At 34.7% G+C, this 21,682-nt stretch overlaps 1 protein-coding gene across 1 annotated transcript in view; it reads right to left on the bottom strand.

Annotated features, from left to right (window-relative positions):
- Positions 1-3,559: 3,559 nt before the first annotated feature.
- The window catches only part of LOC124363229 (GPI mannosyltransferase 4-like), a 45,991-nt gene continuing 27,868 nt past the window's right edge, over positions 3,560-21,682 (bottom strand). The window contains exons 5-8 of the mRNA XM_046818397.1: positions 18,873-19,140; positions 14,785-15,058; positions 11,834-12,328; positions 3,560-4,617 (exon numbers count right to left, since the gene is read on the bottom strand). Of these exons, the coding sequence (XP_046674353.1) occupies positions 4,203-4,617; positions 11,834-12,328; positions 14,785-15,058; positions 18,873-19,140 (1,452 nt within the window). The 3' untranslated portion in view covers positions 3,560-4,202. The remainder of the gene's footprint in view (positions 4,618-11,833; positions 12,329-14,784; positions 15,059-18,872; positions 19,141-21,682) is intronic.

Raw genomic sequence — 21,682 nt, 5'->3', positions numbered from 1 at the left:
CCCTGTCTTTAATTTTTTTACTTAAAATGATTTCACCTACCATTACTTTGATCCTTACAATTTTAAGTTGTAAATTAAACTTCACCTAGACGTGGTGATGTAAACTCTCTGCAGTACCACAATTTTCTAAGCCAACTGTTCTTATATTTTTTATAAAGCATATTTTCAAACCCAACATTGTTCCGAACTTAATGCATTACATATAATTTTTTCATAAAAGAACACTTTCAAGACTCGTGTCATCATGAAGGTGTTAACAATTTTACAAGTATTGTAGCCTACATTTCTGCTCTTCGCAGAACTTTTGATTCTAGTCATTTAAATTATTTTTATAGCTCATGGCCATTCATTTAAATATTTAAAAGTTCTTTGTACCTTTGAAAGAACACTTGGATTATTTCTTGTATTTTAAAATAAGAAACTCTATTAATTTAGAATATAAATTATAAGTCAATAACAACTCATTAGTACTGATACGCTAAAATCTAAGTTTTTGAAGTGGAGCATTTTTGGGTTTAATAAAATTATTTTATATTTATAACATAGTTTTTTAACTGTATCCCCATGTTAGAAACAAAGCCTTGGATGACTGGTTGATAGCTAACCAGGTGTTTTCTTCTGTAATTTTATAAATTGTTTGTTGAAAAAATTTACTTTTATCATTAAAATAAGTATTTCCTTGAATCAATGTTGTTAATATATATTTTTTTTAAATTCTTATAAAACTAATGAGATCATTTTCAACTTAATTTACCCATCAAAACCTTTAAAAATATTATCATACAAATCTAATAGTTAGCCTATTTATTTGGTAGCTTAGTCATTGATAGAACGGGCATACCTGAACAGCTGTGAAGGAAACAGTATTTTTCCGGACATTTGCCATCGTTCAGTGAAACAATAAATCAGTAACACTAAGTTTCGAGATCTGCAATCTGGTCTCTTCTTCAGGTTATTACCTTATAAATAATTAGGTTAGTTATTACCTTATAAATAATTAGGTTAGTTATTACCTTATAAATAATTAGGTTAGTTATTACCTGAAGAAGAGATCAGATTGCAGATCTCGAAACGTAGTGTTACTGATTTATTGTTTCACTGAATGATGGCAAATGTCCGGAAAAATCCTGTTTCCTTCCATCGTCAAAAATAACCTTCAAACAATGAACAGCTGTGTGTTAAACACTATTTATTGTTGAGACCACACAGAATTAAACCGTTACACTGATAAGGGTAACAAATGGAGCCCTTATTGACCTCCTGCTCAGCTCAAATGAAATCTTAGTTAACAGAGTTTAGCATTTCCACTCAGCAATTGCATAACCATATGTCAATCTAACTTGTATTTAAAGTGCAGTATATCAGAATTGACCCTTTAAAGGACTGAGATTTAAATGCAATTCTCAAACAATAACAATGTTTGCCAGCTTTAAGTTCATACATTTTTCAATTAAAAACTTTTCCTTGCAAATTACAAAACATTTTTATTTGCAATAAATAATAAAATCAGCCTCTTAACTCTATCAACAAAATATAAACTAATTTTCATACTTTGATGTTTGGCTCCATCAAATGCCAAACATCATATACATACATACATAAATGATTTGTGATATTTCATTACATTGATAGGACACCATAGCAGTTATGGTGGCATTGACACTAGGATCGAACAAATCTAATTGATGCTTGCTATGATATGTGATTTAAGTAGTGAAATGTTATTTTAGTCTCTTATTTTGCCAAGAGAGTGCAGTACTAGTCATGTCTGGATAAGGATTGAATTTTATAACTCCACAATATTAAATGGCAAATCAGTGAGATCAATTAAAAGTATCTGTTGAGATGAGGTACAGGAAGTGGTTAAGTCTCCGAGCTGACAAAGAGAACAGCCATGACCACCCGCAATGGCCTATTAAGAACTCACTTTTGCAATACATCCTCTCCTTATTAAAACCCAAACTGGATGTTTTGCCTCTATGGAGGTTAGTGTCACGTTTTGAAAGAAGGTGCCTTATTAGATTACAAGGCTCAAGCTGATAGTAACCAGAACTTACCTCCTTTCACAAACACGTAATCTTTTACTCCAGTACAATTTTGTGTTAACAGTTTGCACATTTACATATATTATAAAGTAGCAGTTACCCACGGCTTTGCACTTGATTTTCTGTTGAATAAAAGTTAGTTACATACTGTCCTTTATACTGGCATAATAAATACTCCTGGAAATTTTTGATTGTCACTGTAAGGTATTCCAATCTCCTGAACAATTTCAGAATAATTGGACTTTTAAATTTAAAGAACAATGTTCTAGAGTTCTGAAGATGGAATATGAAACAGTTTTTGAATACCAATAAAGTACAGAAATTTCTATGTTGGTTTCTTAGTATTTTATGGAAGTTTCAGTTTCTGGTTTGAATCAATTATGCACACACCATAATAGAACTTCTTTTGTTCTTATAAATGAACTAAAGATAATAATAATTAGCATCCTGATTCAGGTAAATACTCTGCACATAATATCAGATCAGACGCCACAAAGATTTCTCTTCAACAAACTCTTCAGGGTTGTGATACGTTCTAGGAAGGCTTGGTCGAAGAGAAAGAAACCTCTTCTACCAGCGGAGCTAGAATAAAACAAAAAGTGGGATCTCTGGGGATGAAAGGCTAACTTGAACTCCGTGTCCAATATGAGGGAACCTAAACCGTTCTATGGCATTTCTAGGTGTGAATCCTTTGGGGCTGTCTCGGAATGGGTTCACACTGAACATGAGAGAACGTGAAGGCTGCATCCGGGTTTAAAAATGAGCAGAATGGTTCTACAGTCGCCTTCCCCTAGGGTGGTGTCTGAGCTTCTCTCACTAAGTAGATCGGTGTCTTCTTAAGTTAGGAGTGTAATTACGGGACATGGTCACCTGAGGAAGCATCTTCACAGAGTCGGTATCCTTCGGGAGGATCCGCTCTGTAGAATGTGTGACGAGCAGGTGGAAACAGCTGAACACCTGCTCTTTGACTGCCCTGCAATAACAAAGGAACAGTATGCCATCTTTGGTCGTTTGGACAAGGGTGGTGAATTTCCCCACGAGGATATGATCTGTTGTTTTCAGAGGTTTTTAGAACTGCTGAAACCATAGACAGGTCGGCCTCATAGTGTGCTTCCAGGGTGCACAAAAGGCCCTTGAGGCTTATGTACATGGCAATAAGCCACTCCATAGAAGAAGAAGACGTGATGTAACAGCTGTTATACAATGTTATGAAGATTTAGGACTTACATTGTTACATGACCATATAAATATTTTTAAAAAGGTCATAGGATATATATTAGCATAAAAAATCATGATTTTTCGGACTCATAAATCTTAGAACAAAAAGCGGGCTATAGCGAGCTTGCCTTTTTTAACAAGACTAGTGAGGGCTATGTATACACTGCATAATCTTTTTAGGCTATAAATAGCTTGCTTGTCCTAATAGGGTTGAGTTTAGTTTTCAAAAGTAGCCTAAGTTCACTAATTATGCTTCAAAATTTAAGCAATAAAGGAATAAATAACTATACAAGTTAAAAAAACTTAACAACTTTATTTTTTACAAAACCAGCAATAAGCATAATAATAATTATTATTTCTTGAATATTACTGAACTACTTTAGATTATTTATTATTATTAGCTCTTTGGACCCTCCAAGTGCTGACTGTCACACCTCTTTAATAATTTAGAAGCTCTTATAATTTTAATGCTTGGTGTTGATCGAAATCGACGAGTGTATTTGCAAATGGCAATGACATATTTTTGTTGATGTAATTCGCACCTTTTTTGACGTTTGTCATAGTCAAAGCCCAATACAAATATCACCACTAATGCTTTAAAAAATATATATAAATCATCAATATTGGAACTCTTGATAAATTGATTTATTACATTAATCCGCAGCAAAACATTTTGAAGGGTATTTTGAAATAAATCTATGACGTAGATCCTAAATTAGCTTAGCTGTTTTAGCACTTGGAGGATTAACAGAGATGTCTCCTATAAAGCAGAAACAAGTGGTTAGAAATTAGGAGTTAAGGCTTTTTCTAATTCAGCACTTGTGTTTTGCTTGTATTTCAGCTTGCACCACTAGGTGAGATTGCAAATAAAGTGCCTTACTATAAAACATTTTAATTTGCGAAAAATTTGTTTTTGTACAATTACAAAAGTGTTTTGAATCAAGTGATAATTTTATTGATTTTAACCAAAGCCAAGCCACACTGATCGATAATGTGGGAGAAATAGTGGAGTGGAAAGTCCAGTGAAAGGTTGCTTATGGTGGCCTGACACTCGGATTCCGTGAAGCCCTCGCACTTGGTGAACATCCCCAAACTGAAGTCAGGCATCGCTTCCGTAGCCACGTGAGGGTAAAATATTTGCTCTACGAAATACGTGATATTCATTTTATATGCGTTGATTTCAAATTCAGCTAAGCGACTGGTCGGTATTGCTAAAAATACTTTGTACTTCAAACGTTTTTCCTGCCAAATTTTCTCGGAAGTGCCGACAACTTCTCTGACTTTCTTGGCTGCATTTTCTACTGTATCTGACAGACCCATTTCATATGTGAAAAAGTCTCTTGCAGTTTGGTACCTGAAATAAAAAAAATACAACATTGTTACATGATTATACTGAACAAAGAATTGTAAATGTTACAATACAGAAAACAATCATAAAAATCGGTTTGTTTTTGAATCTTAAATATTTTTTTCAGTGTAAGAATATCATACTTTCCATTCTCAGTTTTATTGCATTCATGGTGAATTACAGGACATCTTTGATGAATTAAAATATATCCCTTGTATCCATTTAGTGGTCGAAGACGAATCTCAAAAGCTATTGAATTTTCAAATATCTTCGATCTTGTTTTGTTTGCATTGTAAATTTTATGGTATTATATACTTCTGATTGTCATTAGTTATGCATTTTGTCAGCACCAATGCTAGGAGGGCACACATTTTTTGGAATAATAGATATGGAAATAAATTTATAATTTACGAGTATTTAAGTTATGTTAATCAATTAAAATTCTTATTAACCCTTACCGCGCTATGCACTCAAATGCTAAATGTACCCAAAAAGCTGAAAACTCATGTAAAAATACAAATTTTAAATTTTAAAAGCTATGTTTGGTTTTAGGTTCTCTGTAATGTTAAAATAAAACCAAAATTAATAAAAATTCTAATTATAATGTTGTATTAGCAAAATTATATACATATTTGTAAATAAAAAAATCAAAATTTTACCTAAAAATTTTCTTTGTATGATATGCTTCAAAACAGTCTTCTACATGAAGTGCTGGGGTTGATTGTGCATGTTTTGCAGAAATATGGTGTCACGTCTATGTCCGTTCTGCATACAAACAACACACCTTCTCCTTTTTTCTGCCTTTGATGGGAAATGCCGCCCACTTAGCCGCTCGTGAAGGGGCCCAGCTGGCGCTCCGCCGTCGTCTCTTCTCTCTCCGTAGACTTGCCTTCTCTGCCACAAGATCTTCAACAAGGCTCTCCCTGAATTCCTCATGTGACATTGGTCTTCGGCCGTGTGTAGTTTGTATACTCTTATACAACAAATAAGAGTTTACAATTGCTACTTCTAGTAGCCAGAAAAATATTTTCCTATACCACTTCTTTGTTTTGCGCATGAATTGGTAATTGGATATGAAGTGGTCACTTCTATCAACAGCACCCATGTGCTTTGTATAATCTAGGACGACATTAGGTTTTGGTATTGGAGGTTGATTGGGCCATTTTACTTGGAACAATTGTCATATCGTGTTTGCTCCCTTTGCTCTTAGTGCTGAGGCATGGTAAACAACTCTCTTGTCCCTCCAACTCACAACTAAGGTGTCTCCTTTTCGGTACGAAAATAAATCACCTTTTTTCATTTTTTTATATTTTTCTTTGAGTCCACGTGGCATTCCAACCCTATGCGTCATTACAGTGCCCGTGAGATGGCAATGAGTTTTCAAATAGCTCTGCGGCTAATTCCGGACTTGTATAGTAGCGGTCGGTATATACATGAAGACCGCGTTTGGGATTAGTTACATCTTTATAGATTACAGAATCACTGAGAACTTTCACAATTTGAGTGGTTTTCAATAGATTTGAATCAGAAATCAAGGTTTCTTTTCCAAAATATGGAATGAAATTATAAAACATAACCGTTATCACAGTCTGAGACAACAAAAAGTTTCATTCCAAATTTTACAGGTTTCTGAGGGTTATAAACCTTGAAACTAATATTTCCCTTGAAGGAAACTGTGCTTTCATCAATAGCTACGGAATTAGTTGGATTATAAAACAATTGACACATTTTCTTTTATATGAACAATAATAGGTCTCACAAGAAACCCTTTATCTCTTGGTAGTTGCGTTTTCGTTGTGGTTAAAATGGATGTTCCAAAATATATTGAGAAACTCGTCCTTAGAGAAACACATCGCTGAAAAATGGCATCCGCTTAACCCACTTAGTAGAGAAATAATTATTTATATTAGACATAGTTAAAAGGCCCATGTTGATGATAACTCCTAAGAAAGCTTTCAAATCTACTTCAGATATGTCTGTCCATTTTTGTAGGCGAGAATTTGGTGACAACAAACGTGTTTTTTTTTGTATTAGCAAAATAGTTAGTCTCATCACAAATGTATTTTAACAAGTCATCATTAAAAAATAAAGCAAAATAGTCCATTGGTTTTGTCTTATGATCAAAGCTGGTGGGCAAGTTAGGCCCAGTATTTACACTATAAATCGGAATAGTAGTAGAAGGTCCTTGATCGAAATTGGTTACATCTATCCATTCATTATCATTTGTGGGAATAGGCCTATAGTTCCTCATGAAAGGTGACATACCTGGTAATCCGTCATTATTTTGATTACCGCCACTAGTACTTGGTAATCCTTCATTTGGAACACCACTTTCACTGTCTGTGTCACTGTTAGTTATATTGTGCAAAATCACATCGTCCATATCGAAATCTTCTGGTTCATTTGGATAAAAAGCACTCGAAAAGGATGTGTCCCATTATCCCCTCAAACAAAACTATCAAACTCCGGATCGTCTGGATTCGCCATATTTTCACAAAAGAAACACTAATACAAATAAAAAACTAACTGATACTAAATAACCATTATTATAACACATAAACTACATCACACTACAAATAAACACTACTATAAAAATGTCTTTGTACACTAAAATAATATTGTAACTGAATTAAAATAGAAAACGAGTAAGCAACGATCCGTAGTTGAAAAGCGAGATACAAGTGACTGACGGCTGGCAGTACACGCACGCAGACCCTGAGTCAACCGCGCTGCCTGGAGTGTCGCCGTGAAGCTGCTCCAGACACAAAAACAATAAATAATATTTTGTCTGTCGACAAGGAACGGTCCGTGTCCACGTGTTGGGTTGCCCAGGCCATAAATCAACCTTCCCCTTCGTTCTAGTCACGTTTGTTGTAAACAACACGTCATTTGTAGCCAATAAACTGAATGCACTCAGCATCTGAGTTCACAGCGTTTCAGTAACATGTGAACCTCACTCAGCGTTTGAGTGCATCGCGCGGTAAGGGTTAAACTATTTAGGCACCCAATGCCAAGTTACTGTATTTGTTAGGACCTTCTGTTGTATTTTTAAATAAAGAATAAAGAAAAAATATTTTGAAACCTAGAAATGATTGACAAGATTTGGCCTCAAATCTGCGGTGAGTAATTAGTTCAGAATGATGGAATATCAACCAGCATTTGCTGGAAATTAATCAATACTCAGAATTTTTACTGTCTTTAAACACATTGTGCAAATGAAAAAGTCAGATCTACAATTAACCATTTTCTTATTATAAATCTCTCAGTCTAATGGACAGTTGTCAAATTCTCACCAATTAATAATCAGTAAGGTAATAACAAGTAACAACAACATATACACACACTTAAGACACAAACACAGAAATAAATAAAATAAAACAATATATCAATGTAGTTAAAATTGTATAGTGTATTGTATCACAAGCCAAACTATCAACAGTTTTTGACATGCTCGGGCGTTCGGCACGCTGTTTGTTGTTCACATCTTCTCGGCCCTCTGAGAACGTTTTGTATCAACGATAAACTTTTCAGTCCAAGGTAGCTTCTCCATAAGCTACAGTCAACAATCGGAATGCGTGCGTGACTTAATTCCATTTTTAATACAACATTTTATACAGATTCTATGATCCATTTTTTCAAATGGGCACAAATCGAAGATGAGCCATGACACATGCAAGCAAATTTGCTGTCAACAATTAACTGAACATTCAAAACGGTCGAACTTGTTGGCATACGTCAGTGACATGTGTACCAACATAACTCTACAAAAAAAAAAAAAAAAAAAAAAAAAACGAATATACGTAACCCGTGGAAATTAAAGTTGCAATATTTTTGGAACAGATCTTGTGTGTGTGTGTGTATATATATATATACAAGGGGTGCTGAAAAGTCCGGGGACGGTCTAATAACTTTTGAACTAATTAACAATATAAGAACCAAAATTTACATCAAGCTTTTGCTCATATAAAACTATTATTTTATGTAATTTCACCATGAGATCCTGCTTATGGGGGACGTCCCGCTAGGGGTTTGGTGAAAATTCTTAAATAGAAGCATAGGTCGAGTCGTACATCAAATTAAAGCTCTTTTAATTAGAAACATTTTGGCGAAAATCTGACGTAAAACAGTTGACGCATTACAAAATGGCGGACACTCAAAGATTATAAAATACTGAATTTTTCAAATGCAAACATTCTGGTTGTTAGAGAAAACTGAGACACTTAATCTTTTATTTTACTTCTTTTACTTCAAATCACTTACCAAAACAGTTATAAACAAATGTTCAAAGTGTTTGCCTTCAGTTTGCTGACAATATCCCAATCGATTGTAGAACGCTGATATCGCATTGTTTATCTGGAAATTCCTTATCAGCAGGTAAGGTTATTACCTTCCTTATCTGGAAGGTAATCAGCTGGAGCAAACAAGACCAAAAAGACAACAATGAAATTGCCAGCTGACAGATACAGTTGTTTTATCAACTCAGTCACTTAGAAGTCTTCAAGCCCTAATTTTGCAAGTAGTTTCAGTAGTGCTAGTTTATTTTGCTATGGCACGTTCCGAGAGAGAAAGAATAACTTTTATTAATGATGCGCGGGTTTGGTGACCGTATTAGATCATGTGATGAGAGGTAAGGCATCTGTTTAATGAAAATATCTGGTTTCAGCAAGATGGAGCCCCTCCACATTATGGTCGTACATGTAAGACATTTTTTTAGACAATGTCTTTCCACATAAGTGGATTGTGTAGAAAGGGGAACAATAGAATGGCCTGCCCGTTCTCCAGATTTTGTCCCCTTTAGACTACTTTCTTTTGGGCTACCTCAAAGAAAAAAGTGTTTAAAACAAAACCTCAAAATTTGGATGAGTTTTGAGAAACCGTATTGTAAGAGAAGCTCAGGGTGTTCCTGTCCAAGCTTTAAACAATGCGATATCAGCGTTCTACAATCGATTGGGATATTGTCAGCAAACTGAAGGCAAACACTTTGAACATTTATTATAACTGTTTTTTGGTAAGTGATTTGAAGTAAAAGAAGTAAAATAAAAGATTAAGTGTCTCAGTTTTTCTCTAACAACCAGAAATGTTTGCATTTGAAAAATTCAGTATTTTATAATCTTTGAGTGTCCGCCATTTTGTAATGCGTCAACTGTTTTACGTCAGATTTTTCGCCAAAATGTTTCTAATTAAAAGAGCTTTAATTTGATGTACGACTCGACCTATGCTTCTTATTTAAGAATTTTTCACCAACCCCTAGCGGGACGTCCTCCATAAGCAGGATATCATGGTGAAATACATAAAATAATGGTTTTATATGAGCAAAAGCTTGATGTAAATTTTGGTTCTTATATTGTAATTAGTTCAAAAGTTATTAGATACCGTCCCGGGACTTTTTAGCACCCCTGTATATATATAATATAATATATATATATATATATATATAATATATATATATATATATATATATATATATATATACACATACATAAATATACATACAGGCCTGAGAAGCCTACTTCTGCCAAAAGACAACTGAGAAGGGTTTTATAACAGTCTTTAAATTTGTAGTAAAAGTTAAGATGGTAATTTTGTCTTTGATATCTGCATTACAGTACTGACCGATCACTACATATTTTAATTTTCTTATCTGAATACTTTCTTACTCTGTATCAACAGCAGTTTCAGAAAAGGTTGAAATAAGAAGTGTTGTTAACCCTAGAACTGGCAATGGTGTCACTCGGTACTGGTGGCTTTATTTTAACAGCCTCGCAGACGTTTCTTATAATGTATCACATATTTCATAACTGTTAGTCCAAATATAAACTATTTATGTCAATGTATTTACAACTATATGGAGAGCATTATAATAACAATATCTTATTGTTTCCATGGAAACATATTTTTATTTTTTTACAAAATATAAGAAAATTTTTTTTTAGGAAATTTTGTTTGTAAATATTCCGTTGTATAACTGCTTAGCAATAAGCTTTACATCAAAACTGTAAAATGTAAAACTTATTCGAAATTTTGTCCTGATTCCAAAAATATATAATTATAGTAACTTTTACCTCAAAACGTATGTGTTACAGGGCTTTGTATGGAAAAGCACCCACATTTACTTATTTTCAAAAATGCGTAATTTCTAAATATTATTTTTCGTGGGTAAACATAATCTCTTGACTGCATTTATACTTATATAAGTATGTCAGATAAAACAAAAATAAAATAAAATAATAAATTTTAATCTTACCTTATTTACATATGTACAATATATACAAAGTTTCATTTTTCACTCAGCGTCCCTAGATCCCGCCCTGCGAGCTCTCTAAGATCATTTGATCGGTCTCTAAAGTTTTCACCCATACTGAACAACTAAAACTATAACCTAAGAAAGCTAAAAAAACAATAATAACAACACCAAATACTATTAGATTCGTAACCTCAAACACAAAACCCGGTTGGTACTTGTTTACAGTTTCACAACAATGTGGTTGACCCGTACTACGTTTACGTCAGCTGTCCAAAAAAACGATGTTTTTACGGTAAACAAAGAAGACAATAATCGAAGTAAGAACAGTAAATCGGTACTATAGTATTGCTCTTTCAGAATATATCAAATAAAAATCATTTATATGACCTTAATTGCCTAAAATTTCAATAACGGTACATGTCTACTTTGGCGACAAATATTCGTCGTTGCCAAATCGGACGGACCTTTGGCGACGAAAATTCGTTTCATACCAGCTGGAGGGTTAATATCAAACTTGCTTTATGCTTTCAAAACTATAAATGTAAACAAATAGAAAATAGTTGTTTAATTAAGTAAACACATGGTTGTGCTATCATAAAAAATGTTTACACAGAACAGTTGACTACATTTAACAGGCTCTTTTAATTAAGATTTGTTATCTGTAATGAAACTTTAGAGACCAAGATGGGATTTTTTCCCAGCTTTAAACACCAGTGGGGTGTAGCCTGGAGGGATTTTTGAAATTAGAATAGGCCTATAAGTCTTAAAAAGCTGCCAATATTTTAAATTTAAGAATGAGGAATTAATTTTTAAGATTTAAAATCAGATTTGGGAATTGAACTTAACTATCTAAGTTTAAAGTTTCAAGGTCAAGAACCAGCTTGGTCTCTGTAACGATATTTTACAACACATTACAAACTTTAAATACATTAGATTAAAATATCCTAAGTAACAAAACTTTTTGCCAGTAAGCATTACCTTTTCAAACCGCTTCTTCCCTCTATCACAAAAGTTTTGGCGTGTTGGAGGCGAAGCAACGATATCGGCAGAGGGTACACGAAACTGGTGACTAGATGAACGGCTGTCAGTCTTGGCTTTTCCTTCATGACCACAGACATGTGATCTAACAACGGATAAACTCCTGCTTGATGTACAAAGCCATAGACTAGCACCAGAATCATATTCAACAGATACCAGACAGACAAAATTTTGTCTTTGTAGTTTTGAGACACTTCTTTTTTTATAAACACCTTCAATCCTTTGTCTTGTTTTTCACAAATCTGCTGGACATCATGGACGTTGCGAATTCTCTGCGAATGGAGAAAGACTAAAGGAAGCGTGATGGGAATAATAAATCGGGGTTCTTGATGCGGGAAGATGGAGAGCAAAGCGATGGGAATGATGCATGCCGATGTCATCAAGCCGATGATGCTCTGTATGCGAGGTAGCTCACTCCATCTCTGCCTGATAATCCTGAAATACAACAAATCTAGGGTAATCACAACTGGTGCCTTTTACAATAATATAATGTAAACTGAACAGAGACATTGATCAAGCCTTCAATAATAATGATTCATTGCCAATGGTAAGAATAAGTCATTAATCTGTACACTATCTTTTATATTTTTCTGAAAATGATGATGAGAACTAATTTTGTCTTTGGAAAAAGGAGGTTCTAAGAGAAAATCTTCCAAGTGCAAACTCGGGATCAATAGTTTATTGTCATCCCTGGGAAAAATAGAAAAGGAAAACTGGATAATGAGAACATAACATGAGAACTGAAAGTTCCATTTTCCTCATAAAAAAGATAATAGGGGAGATCATCATACTGAACAATTTGCTGATTCTCATGCCTTATGAGCCCGAGATTCTTTCAGTTGTGTCTGAATCTCTGATTGCCTTATTCTTATCAGGAGAATGCCAGCCCCTCCAGGTTCTCTGCCTTCTCGGCTCATCAATCAAAAAATTTATCAAATATTTATTTACATTTGTACAGAATATAAAAGGTATCAAATTTCTTACAACACAGAGTACAAGTTTTGTTACTCAGGTGTCGCTGTTTATCAGGAATCGTCAGTCCATTCACCCCTTGGATTTTCTATAAATTCCTTCAAGATGTAGGCAGGTCAGAACGAGAAGCTACTTCTAGAGCTCTTCTTTCAGTATTTTTCTAGTGAGGTTTTGTATATGTTGATTGGGATGAGGTTTCCTAATTTTTGTCCAGGATATAAAGACCGCTTTACGGACAGTGTGGTTCAGTGCCTCGAGAGGATATACTATTTACCAGGTATAGTGGTGGGTGTTTTTTCATCGAATAGGGGACAATTTGTCTATGTACAGGATAACCACCGGAATGCAGAGAGAGATTACGGTCATTGTTTCCAGAGATTTAAATGATTCGCAATACGATTTTTGTTGTTGGAGATCTACTAGTGCTATTAATTGTTATTCCTGGAATTTACAAGAACAAGAATTTAGTTTAATCATGGCTTCAAGCCATTGTCCAATTTAAAATCTCTCACATCTGTAGTGTTGTATCAGTTTTGGAAAACACTATGCTACCCAGTTGGAAAGTAATAAATATTTTAATTACACCCAGTGTTGTCATCCAGACAGGTATATAACTAGCCAAAATATCACTGGGGATCTGAAACCCTCTAGGTCGTGAAATCTGAATGCCACTAGAAAAAGATCAGAGGAGATTGTCATTCAACTCGAGCCACTCTGTCCTTTGTTTACTAGTATACATTAATTGAATACTCGCAATTGTAATTTACTGGACATTCCTGTCACTAGACTGGAAAATGTAAAGTCCAGCCACATCATAATGGGCTCAAGTTCTACAATAGATTGCCTGTAAGAATAAAAGAACTCGACTTTAAGAGTAAAAATTATAATTGGTTGGTTTTAAATCCTTTTTACAGTGTTAACAAATTTTGAAATGTACCTGTGTCAGACTTGTTACTTTTAAGCATTCTTGTTGTGTATTGTGTTGATTTATTTATTTTAGTACTTGTTATCCATCACCTATTTAATCTCTCTTACGAATTAAATTATGAACTTGTTGATTTTAACTAAGTTTTAATGTACCTATCTTCTTTAGTTTTAACCTTTCATGTTATTTTATCCTGTGATATCTTATTATTTATTTTAATGTTATATTATGGTTCGGATTGTTATGCTGTTTTTATGTTTATTATAAGTTGTTGCATACTCAGTGATGGTAAACACCCATGATCCCTTCAGTATAATATTTACCTGCAATATAGGTATACAAGGTCTGTCCAAAAAGTATCCGACAGCCGACAAGTAGGCGGCCGCGGTGTAACCGACCGGCTCGAACCGGTTATTGGAGGGGAAGGGCGAGCCTACTCCTTCCCATATTAGGCATTGAATACGATCTGGTCACTCAGTGAGTCACACCGCTCTGTTCTGTACAGTATTGCTGTGTGTGTGTGTCGCATATCAATATGACTGAACGTGTTGAGCAGCACATTTGCATTAAATTTTGCCAAAAACTTGGCCATTCAGCATCAGAGACAATTACTATGATACGGAAAGTTTATGGTGACGTGTCTATGGACACAAATAAAAGAGTGGTTTAGGCGGTTTAAAAATGGCCGCTGGCTATTTCCTAAATTAAAAATTCCTTTGAAAGAGAAAAGATTTGACGATGTTGAACAAATAAAACAAAATGCGACGAAGGACCTGTTAGCCATTCCGCAAAATGAATTCCGGAAGTGGGAGGAGCGTTGGAATAAGGTAGTGGCTTGTGGAGGGGAGTACTTTGAAGGGGACCAGATTACCGTTGCTGCCGAGTAATGTCAGTTCATGCCAGACGTCAAGGTCGGATACTTTTTGGACACACCTTATATACCTACTTTATAATTTCCCGAGTAGGAACACTACTACAGCAGATATGTTGTTACCTGTAGAGCAGGCTGAGGACAGCACATATGGCCGCTACACCCAACACGTTGTACAACAGGGGTACATTCAGCAGCAAGTGTGTGACTCGAGGGTGCAGACCATGGTTCGCCAGATTGCTCGTGTACGCATTGTACTGTATGAAGTTGTACGGAGTCATCACAAAGTTGCTCTCCAGGCTGATCTTCTTCTGTATAATTTCATTCCAAGTCAAATATCCAAAATAAAACGAGTCCACTAAGATGAGGAATACTGTCATTGGCAATGCACACAGACCTAGAAACGTTGAGAAAACCTTTTACTGAAAAATGCTTCTTAGGTGTATGCTAAGAATTATTACAATTATGATATATATATTTAATAATTTTTAATACGGTACTAAATGAACGTTACCCTACTTACGACAAACACATTTTCAACTTCTGGTGGTACAGTTCATTTACGTTTTATGGTTCACCTGCAGTCGAAAACGTATTTTTCATAAATAAGGTAAGGTAAGGTTAATTCATTTAGTACTGTAATAAAAATTGTTAATTTAGTACAATGAATGGAAACCATTTTAATGGAAAAGACATTTTTCATACTTCCACAATAAAATTTATTTAAAAAGCGCTTTCACCGCTTTCCAATTTTATTGTGGAAGTATGAAAAATATCTTTTCCATTAAAACCTACTCACTTCCACCAAGAATACAAAGTAGAGAATGGAAACCAGTTACATCTATTTTATATATATGTATATATTCATTAAATTTGCATAAGCGGCAATAGCCTGAATTAGTTTTTAATAAATATTGAACCACTAAAAGTACTTGCTCCGCCAGGACTCGAACCCGGGTCTCTCACTTGCAGGGCGAGCATATTACCACTACATCAGAGCCCTTACTTTTCATGATTTAATTGTTTTGTATTTGAGCATTTCTGTTATATAAGTGCTTAAAATAAGAAAACTAAAATATGACTGGAAGGCCAAATACCTGCCAAATGACTTTTAACATTTATTAAATTTGTATAAGTGGCAGTAGTCTGAATTATTTTTCAATAAATACTGAATCGCAAAAAAACACACACACACCAATAACATAATCTTATTTTAATAACGGTTGATTCAAAGGAATTTCGTGAATGAATACATAACAAGACTTCAAAAATAAACTAGACTGATAAACAAAAAAAATATGTACAGCAAAAGCAGTTTCATTCATAATAAATTTCAAAAACTTTATAGTCTAATCTAAGTAAGGATAGTTTTGGTACTACAGTCGCCTTCCTCCAGAGTGGTGTCTGACCTACTCTCACTAAATAGATGTCTTCTCGGGTTATAGGTCTGATCACGGGACATGGTCACCTGAGGAAACATCTTCACAGAGTCGGCATCCTTCAGGAGGATCCGCTCTATAGAATGTGTGATGAGCAGCAGGATGAAACTGCCAAACACTTGCTCTTTGATTGTCCTACAATAGCAAGGCAGCGGTATGCCATCTTTGGTAGTTTGGACAAGGGTGGTGAATTTCCCCAGGAGGACCTGATAGGTTGTTTTCTGCGGTTTGTGGAACTGCTGAAATCATAGACTGGTAGGCCTCGTGGTGTGCTTCCGGAGTGTGCAAAAGGCCCTTGAGGCTTAAGTGCATGGTAGTAGACCACTCCATAGAAGAAAACGGTTGTTTAAGCACAACTAACAGCACCTCAAAGATAACATTTCACTTCAAGTAATAACTTATAGCAAACTTCTCTAAAACTCTGTTCTTAATTATTTGTGTTGTACTGTAGGAAAAAGTATTAGTATTTTTTGTGCATAGTTTATTTTGCCTTCATTCCCTGATCAAGAAAATATATATACATACACAGGTATGAGGAGCCTATTCCTGTCAAAAGGCAACTAAGAAGGGGTTTTATAACAGTCTCTTTTGATTTACGGTAAAAGTTAGATAGTAACTTTTTCATTGATATCTTCATTACAGTTTGACTGAAATAAGCACTCCATACTTAATATCTGCTAACACGTACAATTAAAAGTATATTTGTACTAAAGCTTTCAATTTTCTTCTCTGGATATTTTCTTACTCTATGCTCAACAGCCAGGTAAGGTGGAAATAAGCAAAGTTGTTACTATCAAGCTTACTTTATGCTTTCAAGGCTAGTGTAAACAAATTGATAAAGTAAGTAAACATATGGTTGTGGTATCATAAAACATGTCAACACAGAACAGTTGACTATATTTAACTGGCTCTTTCAATTAATATTTGTTTCTTGTGTTGGAACTTTAGAAACCAAGATGGGATTTTGATCAACTTTAGAGTCCAGCAGGTCTCCTGCCTGGAGGGACTTTAGAAATAGAAATAGCCCTACGCATTTACCAGGTACCCTAAGTACGTCCATGTAAATTTCAGTAAAATCGGCCCAGTAGTTTTTAACGTGATTATGTCAAAAACACACAGACAGACACAATTCATTTTGTATAATGGTGCAGAAGTATAGACTTAATTACAAAGTAATTAAACAAAATTTCATTCCATTTATGTAACATAAGGCCAAATTGCTAAGTGTATTGACTTTATATTATAATTTACTGATGGTAATAAAAAAAAACATATTTTTACAGAGTAATGTGTTACCAAATACATTTTGGTAATAGCAGTAGAGGTAAAATGGGGTTTTAAGTGAGTCAAAACGTTTTTTTTTAAATCAGAAATGTATAGTCTTTACCTACAATTTACTACAAACATGGGCAAATACTTTTCTGCTTGAATTAAAACAAATAGAAAATTGTGATTTCTTGGGTGTATTATACTCAGTACGGTCAGGTAGGAGTAGAAATTTCAAAAGAGCAGTTAATTGCCAATCAAATTAATAAAGAAGGAGAACTGTAAGTTGAAATTGATTAATTGTATGCAGCCTACCACTACTATCTCGTCAATTTATGTCAGAAAATTAAAAAAAAATTTTTAAACAGCCAAAATATTGGTATTTAAGATTGAATTCAGTCCACTTGACTTTTTTGATTTATTGTTCCAAATAACTTCAGATTAAATTATTAAAAAACAAGTACTTAACATTTATAGCATTCATTTTTTAGACAAGATATTACACAGATAGGGATGTAACACTACCATTATCAATTAGGAAGTGTGCTTGCCTCACATGCACGCATCCCCACACTGGCACGCGTATAGCCAGCTAGCCCAGTACCTGCAGATTTCTGCCAATATGTGTGGAACGTTACTATGTTTTTCATTCTGAAGTGGCAATCAGTGTACTGCAATTGTTTGGCTTCATTTTTTCTTCTAGTGATGTTTATAATCACTTGGTGTGGGTGTGTAACACTAATTGGCCCAGTTGCACTTAATAATTGGTAATGGTGTAATAAACAGGTAGGAAATGAGGAGGAGGGGACAAGAAGATAATGATATTAACCTCTTAACTGCCACACCCCTGTTAACATGGGCGATCCCACTTTTGCGTACAATTGCCATGCCCGTGTTAACTTGTTTCAAACAGCTGCTTCGCTACATGATGCGAGACAGCCGTAAAATGATACACAATGGCCTCTAGTAGTGCTTATTTGAACTATTACAAATCCACAGCACTGTTGTCTAATTGCTACTACACTCTGACGGTCACTAAGGAACTACCAAGGAAGCACATGGTGTCATTTTACCTGGACGTTAAAAACAACGTTATTGGTTTATAGTTTTTCAATTGCGTTTTGGAAGCTGCTACTGCACGTTTTTTGTTTGCTATTTTAATTGACGCTTTATTATGACCTGACGATTCAACAGATTCTGATGACAGTTCAGTAAATAAAGATATCGCTTAAGTTGAGCATGGTGGGTAAGAATCACGCTACATTTGCGCTGACTATGGAGTAGCTCTGAGCGCGGCAAATAAACCCGGCAGTAGTAGCCTGTAACAACACGGCACTTAAAGGGTTAACATAGACAATAGACAATATATGACAATAATAAAACAAATGATCCAATCTTACATTCATAAACACGAATAAAATGCACACTTTGTCGGTAAGCTTTTAAAACAATACAATTTAACCGTGACAATAATAGACTAAATTATTCTATTTATGATATACCTACCCAGCAAGACTATTCTCAAGTGGAATTCCGGCAATCCGATATTTTTAGACCCCAGACCACGATGGAGCCAGAAAAATATTGGCGTAAAAGCGAACGCGATAAACGTCGGCCTGTTGAAGACCCCCAGCACAGAAATGCTTGCTATTATGAGGCAGCTGCTGAAGGAATGTCCAGGCAGTGACTTTCGAAGTCTGTTTAACCTCACTTTTTCTCTCATATTTTCTGCTTTATTGTAACACTCTTGCAGGTACTCATCCTGATAAATCACCTGAAACATAAAATCGGTATTAGCACTAAATCTACGTCTCTTATTCTCCTCTTTTTACTCTTTAACTGATTTTATTTCATTAGAAAAATCAAAGTATAATTGATTATCCTTATTTTAAATAGCAAATAAAGAAGCCTTAAAATAAAATAGCTCTGTTTTTGTCAGCAGAAGCTGGAAAATAAGGGGTTCAGATAACATTATGAAATGCTAACAAAATGTAATGTCTTTCCTTTAACCCATTGAGGAAGCAATTAACCTAGCATGTCTAGGACGAAGTGTTTAAATTGATTTTGGCAAAAATGCATGTATGTACTAAAATTAAAATATTAATAGAATAAGTTTGGATACAGATGAATTAGTCAATCTTTCAAGACATTTTAGTCTATTTGGTTGCTCTACAATACTGTTGCTTTCTTCAAATAACTTTTTATTTAATTTTTTTTAGTGTACATTTAAAAATATTTTTAGTAAAAAACACAAAATTAAAAGCAAGTGTCAATATTTTATTAATTTTTTGTTTATCTGTTAAAAAAAAATTTTAATTCAAAACAGCACATTGTTTTTTACATGAAAAAACCAGCTTTTATTGGATTACTTAATTATAAAGCATAATAACTAAACAATCAAAATTCACTTACATTTTTTCACTTTTTTATGATATTATTACAAGCTGCTGAGTTAGTTGTCTGGGAGATGAGATAAAACTGTTTGTCACATTCAATTGTTATTAAAATGATAATTCAAATAAATGATTTACATTACATACAATGACTATTCATTTATTTTTTATAATTCACTTTTGTGTCAGTTTTTGAGTATCTTTGATATCTAAATATCACTGTCCAAGTATCTGTCTACTTCTGAAGTACGCAAATTGTCTTGTTCCATGAGGTAGCGGAACCTGTCTGAAACGAAAAAAATCGAGAAAGCAAAGGCGTCTGACAAGGAGAAGACAGCTAGGCTTCATGAAAACAAAGCTATACCATCCACATTGCGTACCAAGTCTACAACAGATGTTCCTTCTGTTGTTGCGTCGTTGAATAGGGAACAGGTGGTTTTGGAATTGGAAGAGGAACCTGAGGACTCCAATAGTGGATTTATTGAAGTTAGAAAACGTAACAGCAATCAAACTAGGAAGGTTATGAATAACTACAAAAGGTCTAAGTTCTTAACGGGCCGTGCTCCTGTTAATGATGATAACCTGAAAATTGTAGAAAAACATAAGCATATCTTTGTTTCGAGATTTGCTGAAGGTGTAGAAAGTGAGAACATTAAGCAATATGTAATTGCTCGTGTGAAAGGTAATAATAACTGTGAGGTGACGAAATTAAAAAGTAGGTATCCAGGATACAGTTCATTTAAAGTGGGTGTCCCATTGTCCCAGTGGGATACTGTGTATGATGAAGACTTCTGGCCTGAAGGAACTTATGTAAGTCGGTTTGTATATAAACGCAAAAGTTCTGGGGAGAAAGGAACCCATGAAGCTTCTTTTTTGGAAAACATTCAGGTGAATTCACAAGTCACATAGTTTGTGGTTCTACACACTCCACTAAGGATGAGTCTCAAGTTGAGGTTAGTGGCAATGTATCTTTTGAAGTCAAACTTGTACTTATTAATCTTCAATCAATAAAAAACAAATTAAACCTATTGGACATTTTCAATCGTACTATTTTATGTGATATACTGTGTGTCAATGAACATTGGTGTACCCAGGGTGAAATAGGATTATATGTACCTGATGGATATTTTCTAGCTGCTAGCTATTGTAGACCTTCTCCCTACGGGGGATCTGCAATTTTTGTAAGATACTCTTTTCAATATCCATTTGAGGTGGTAAATATTGACATTTACTGTGAGTGCAAAATATTTGAAGCAGCCATGATTGTATCCAATGCTGTCGGTCTGATCATTTTAACTGTATATCGTACCCCAGATTCCGCAATTGACATTTTTAATGATAGATTATCTGAACTTTTGGACTTTATAACTAGTAACCCTAAATTCTGTAAGTTGAAGATCGTTATCGCAGGTGACATAAACATTGATCCTAGAGTAAATAGTTCACAAACTATAAAGTTCATCAATATGCTTAAGTCTTATGATTGCTTTTGTTTGAATTTTCAACCCACTCGTGCGGAAGCGTGCTTGGATAATTTCATTTCCAATCTCCATCCAGCTACTTATACTTGTAAAACTGTCCAACCTCACCTCTCCGATCACCTTGGCCTGCTGTTGAATTTCGAACTTCCAGTTACAAGCTCACAACCCCGTAATGCGGGTGAAAAAATAACCTACAACTCATCATCATCATTGTTAGACGTTTCCGTTCTCACGGGTCGTCGTACACAGCCTCCTCCACTTTAGTCTATCGTTCCATGTCTCCTCTTCATCCACCTGTATTTTCTGTAGTCCCCTTCTCTCTATGTCTTTCCACACTTGGTCCTCCCATCTTCCTCTCGGTCTTCCTCTTGGTCTTCTTCCTCCTTCCTCCTTCTCCAGTGCTATTCTAGGCATTCTATTATCTCCCATCCTCTTCACATGC

This window comes from Homalodisca vitripennis, chromosome 5 (assembly GCF_021130785.1).
Source record: "Homalodisca vitripennis isolate AUS2020 chromosome 5, UT_GWSS_2.1, whole genome shotgun sequence".
NCBI lineage: Eukaryota > Metazoa > Arthropoda > Insecta > Hemiptera > Cicadellidae > Homalodisca > Homalodisca vitripennis.
This window is presented reverse-complemented; position numbering and strand designations above follow the sequence as displayed.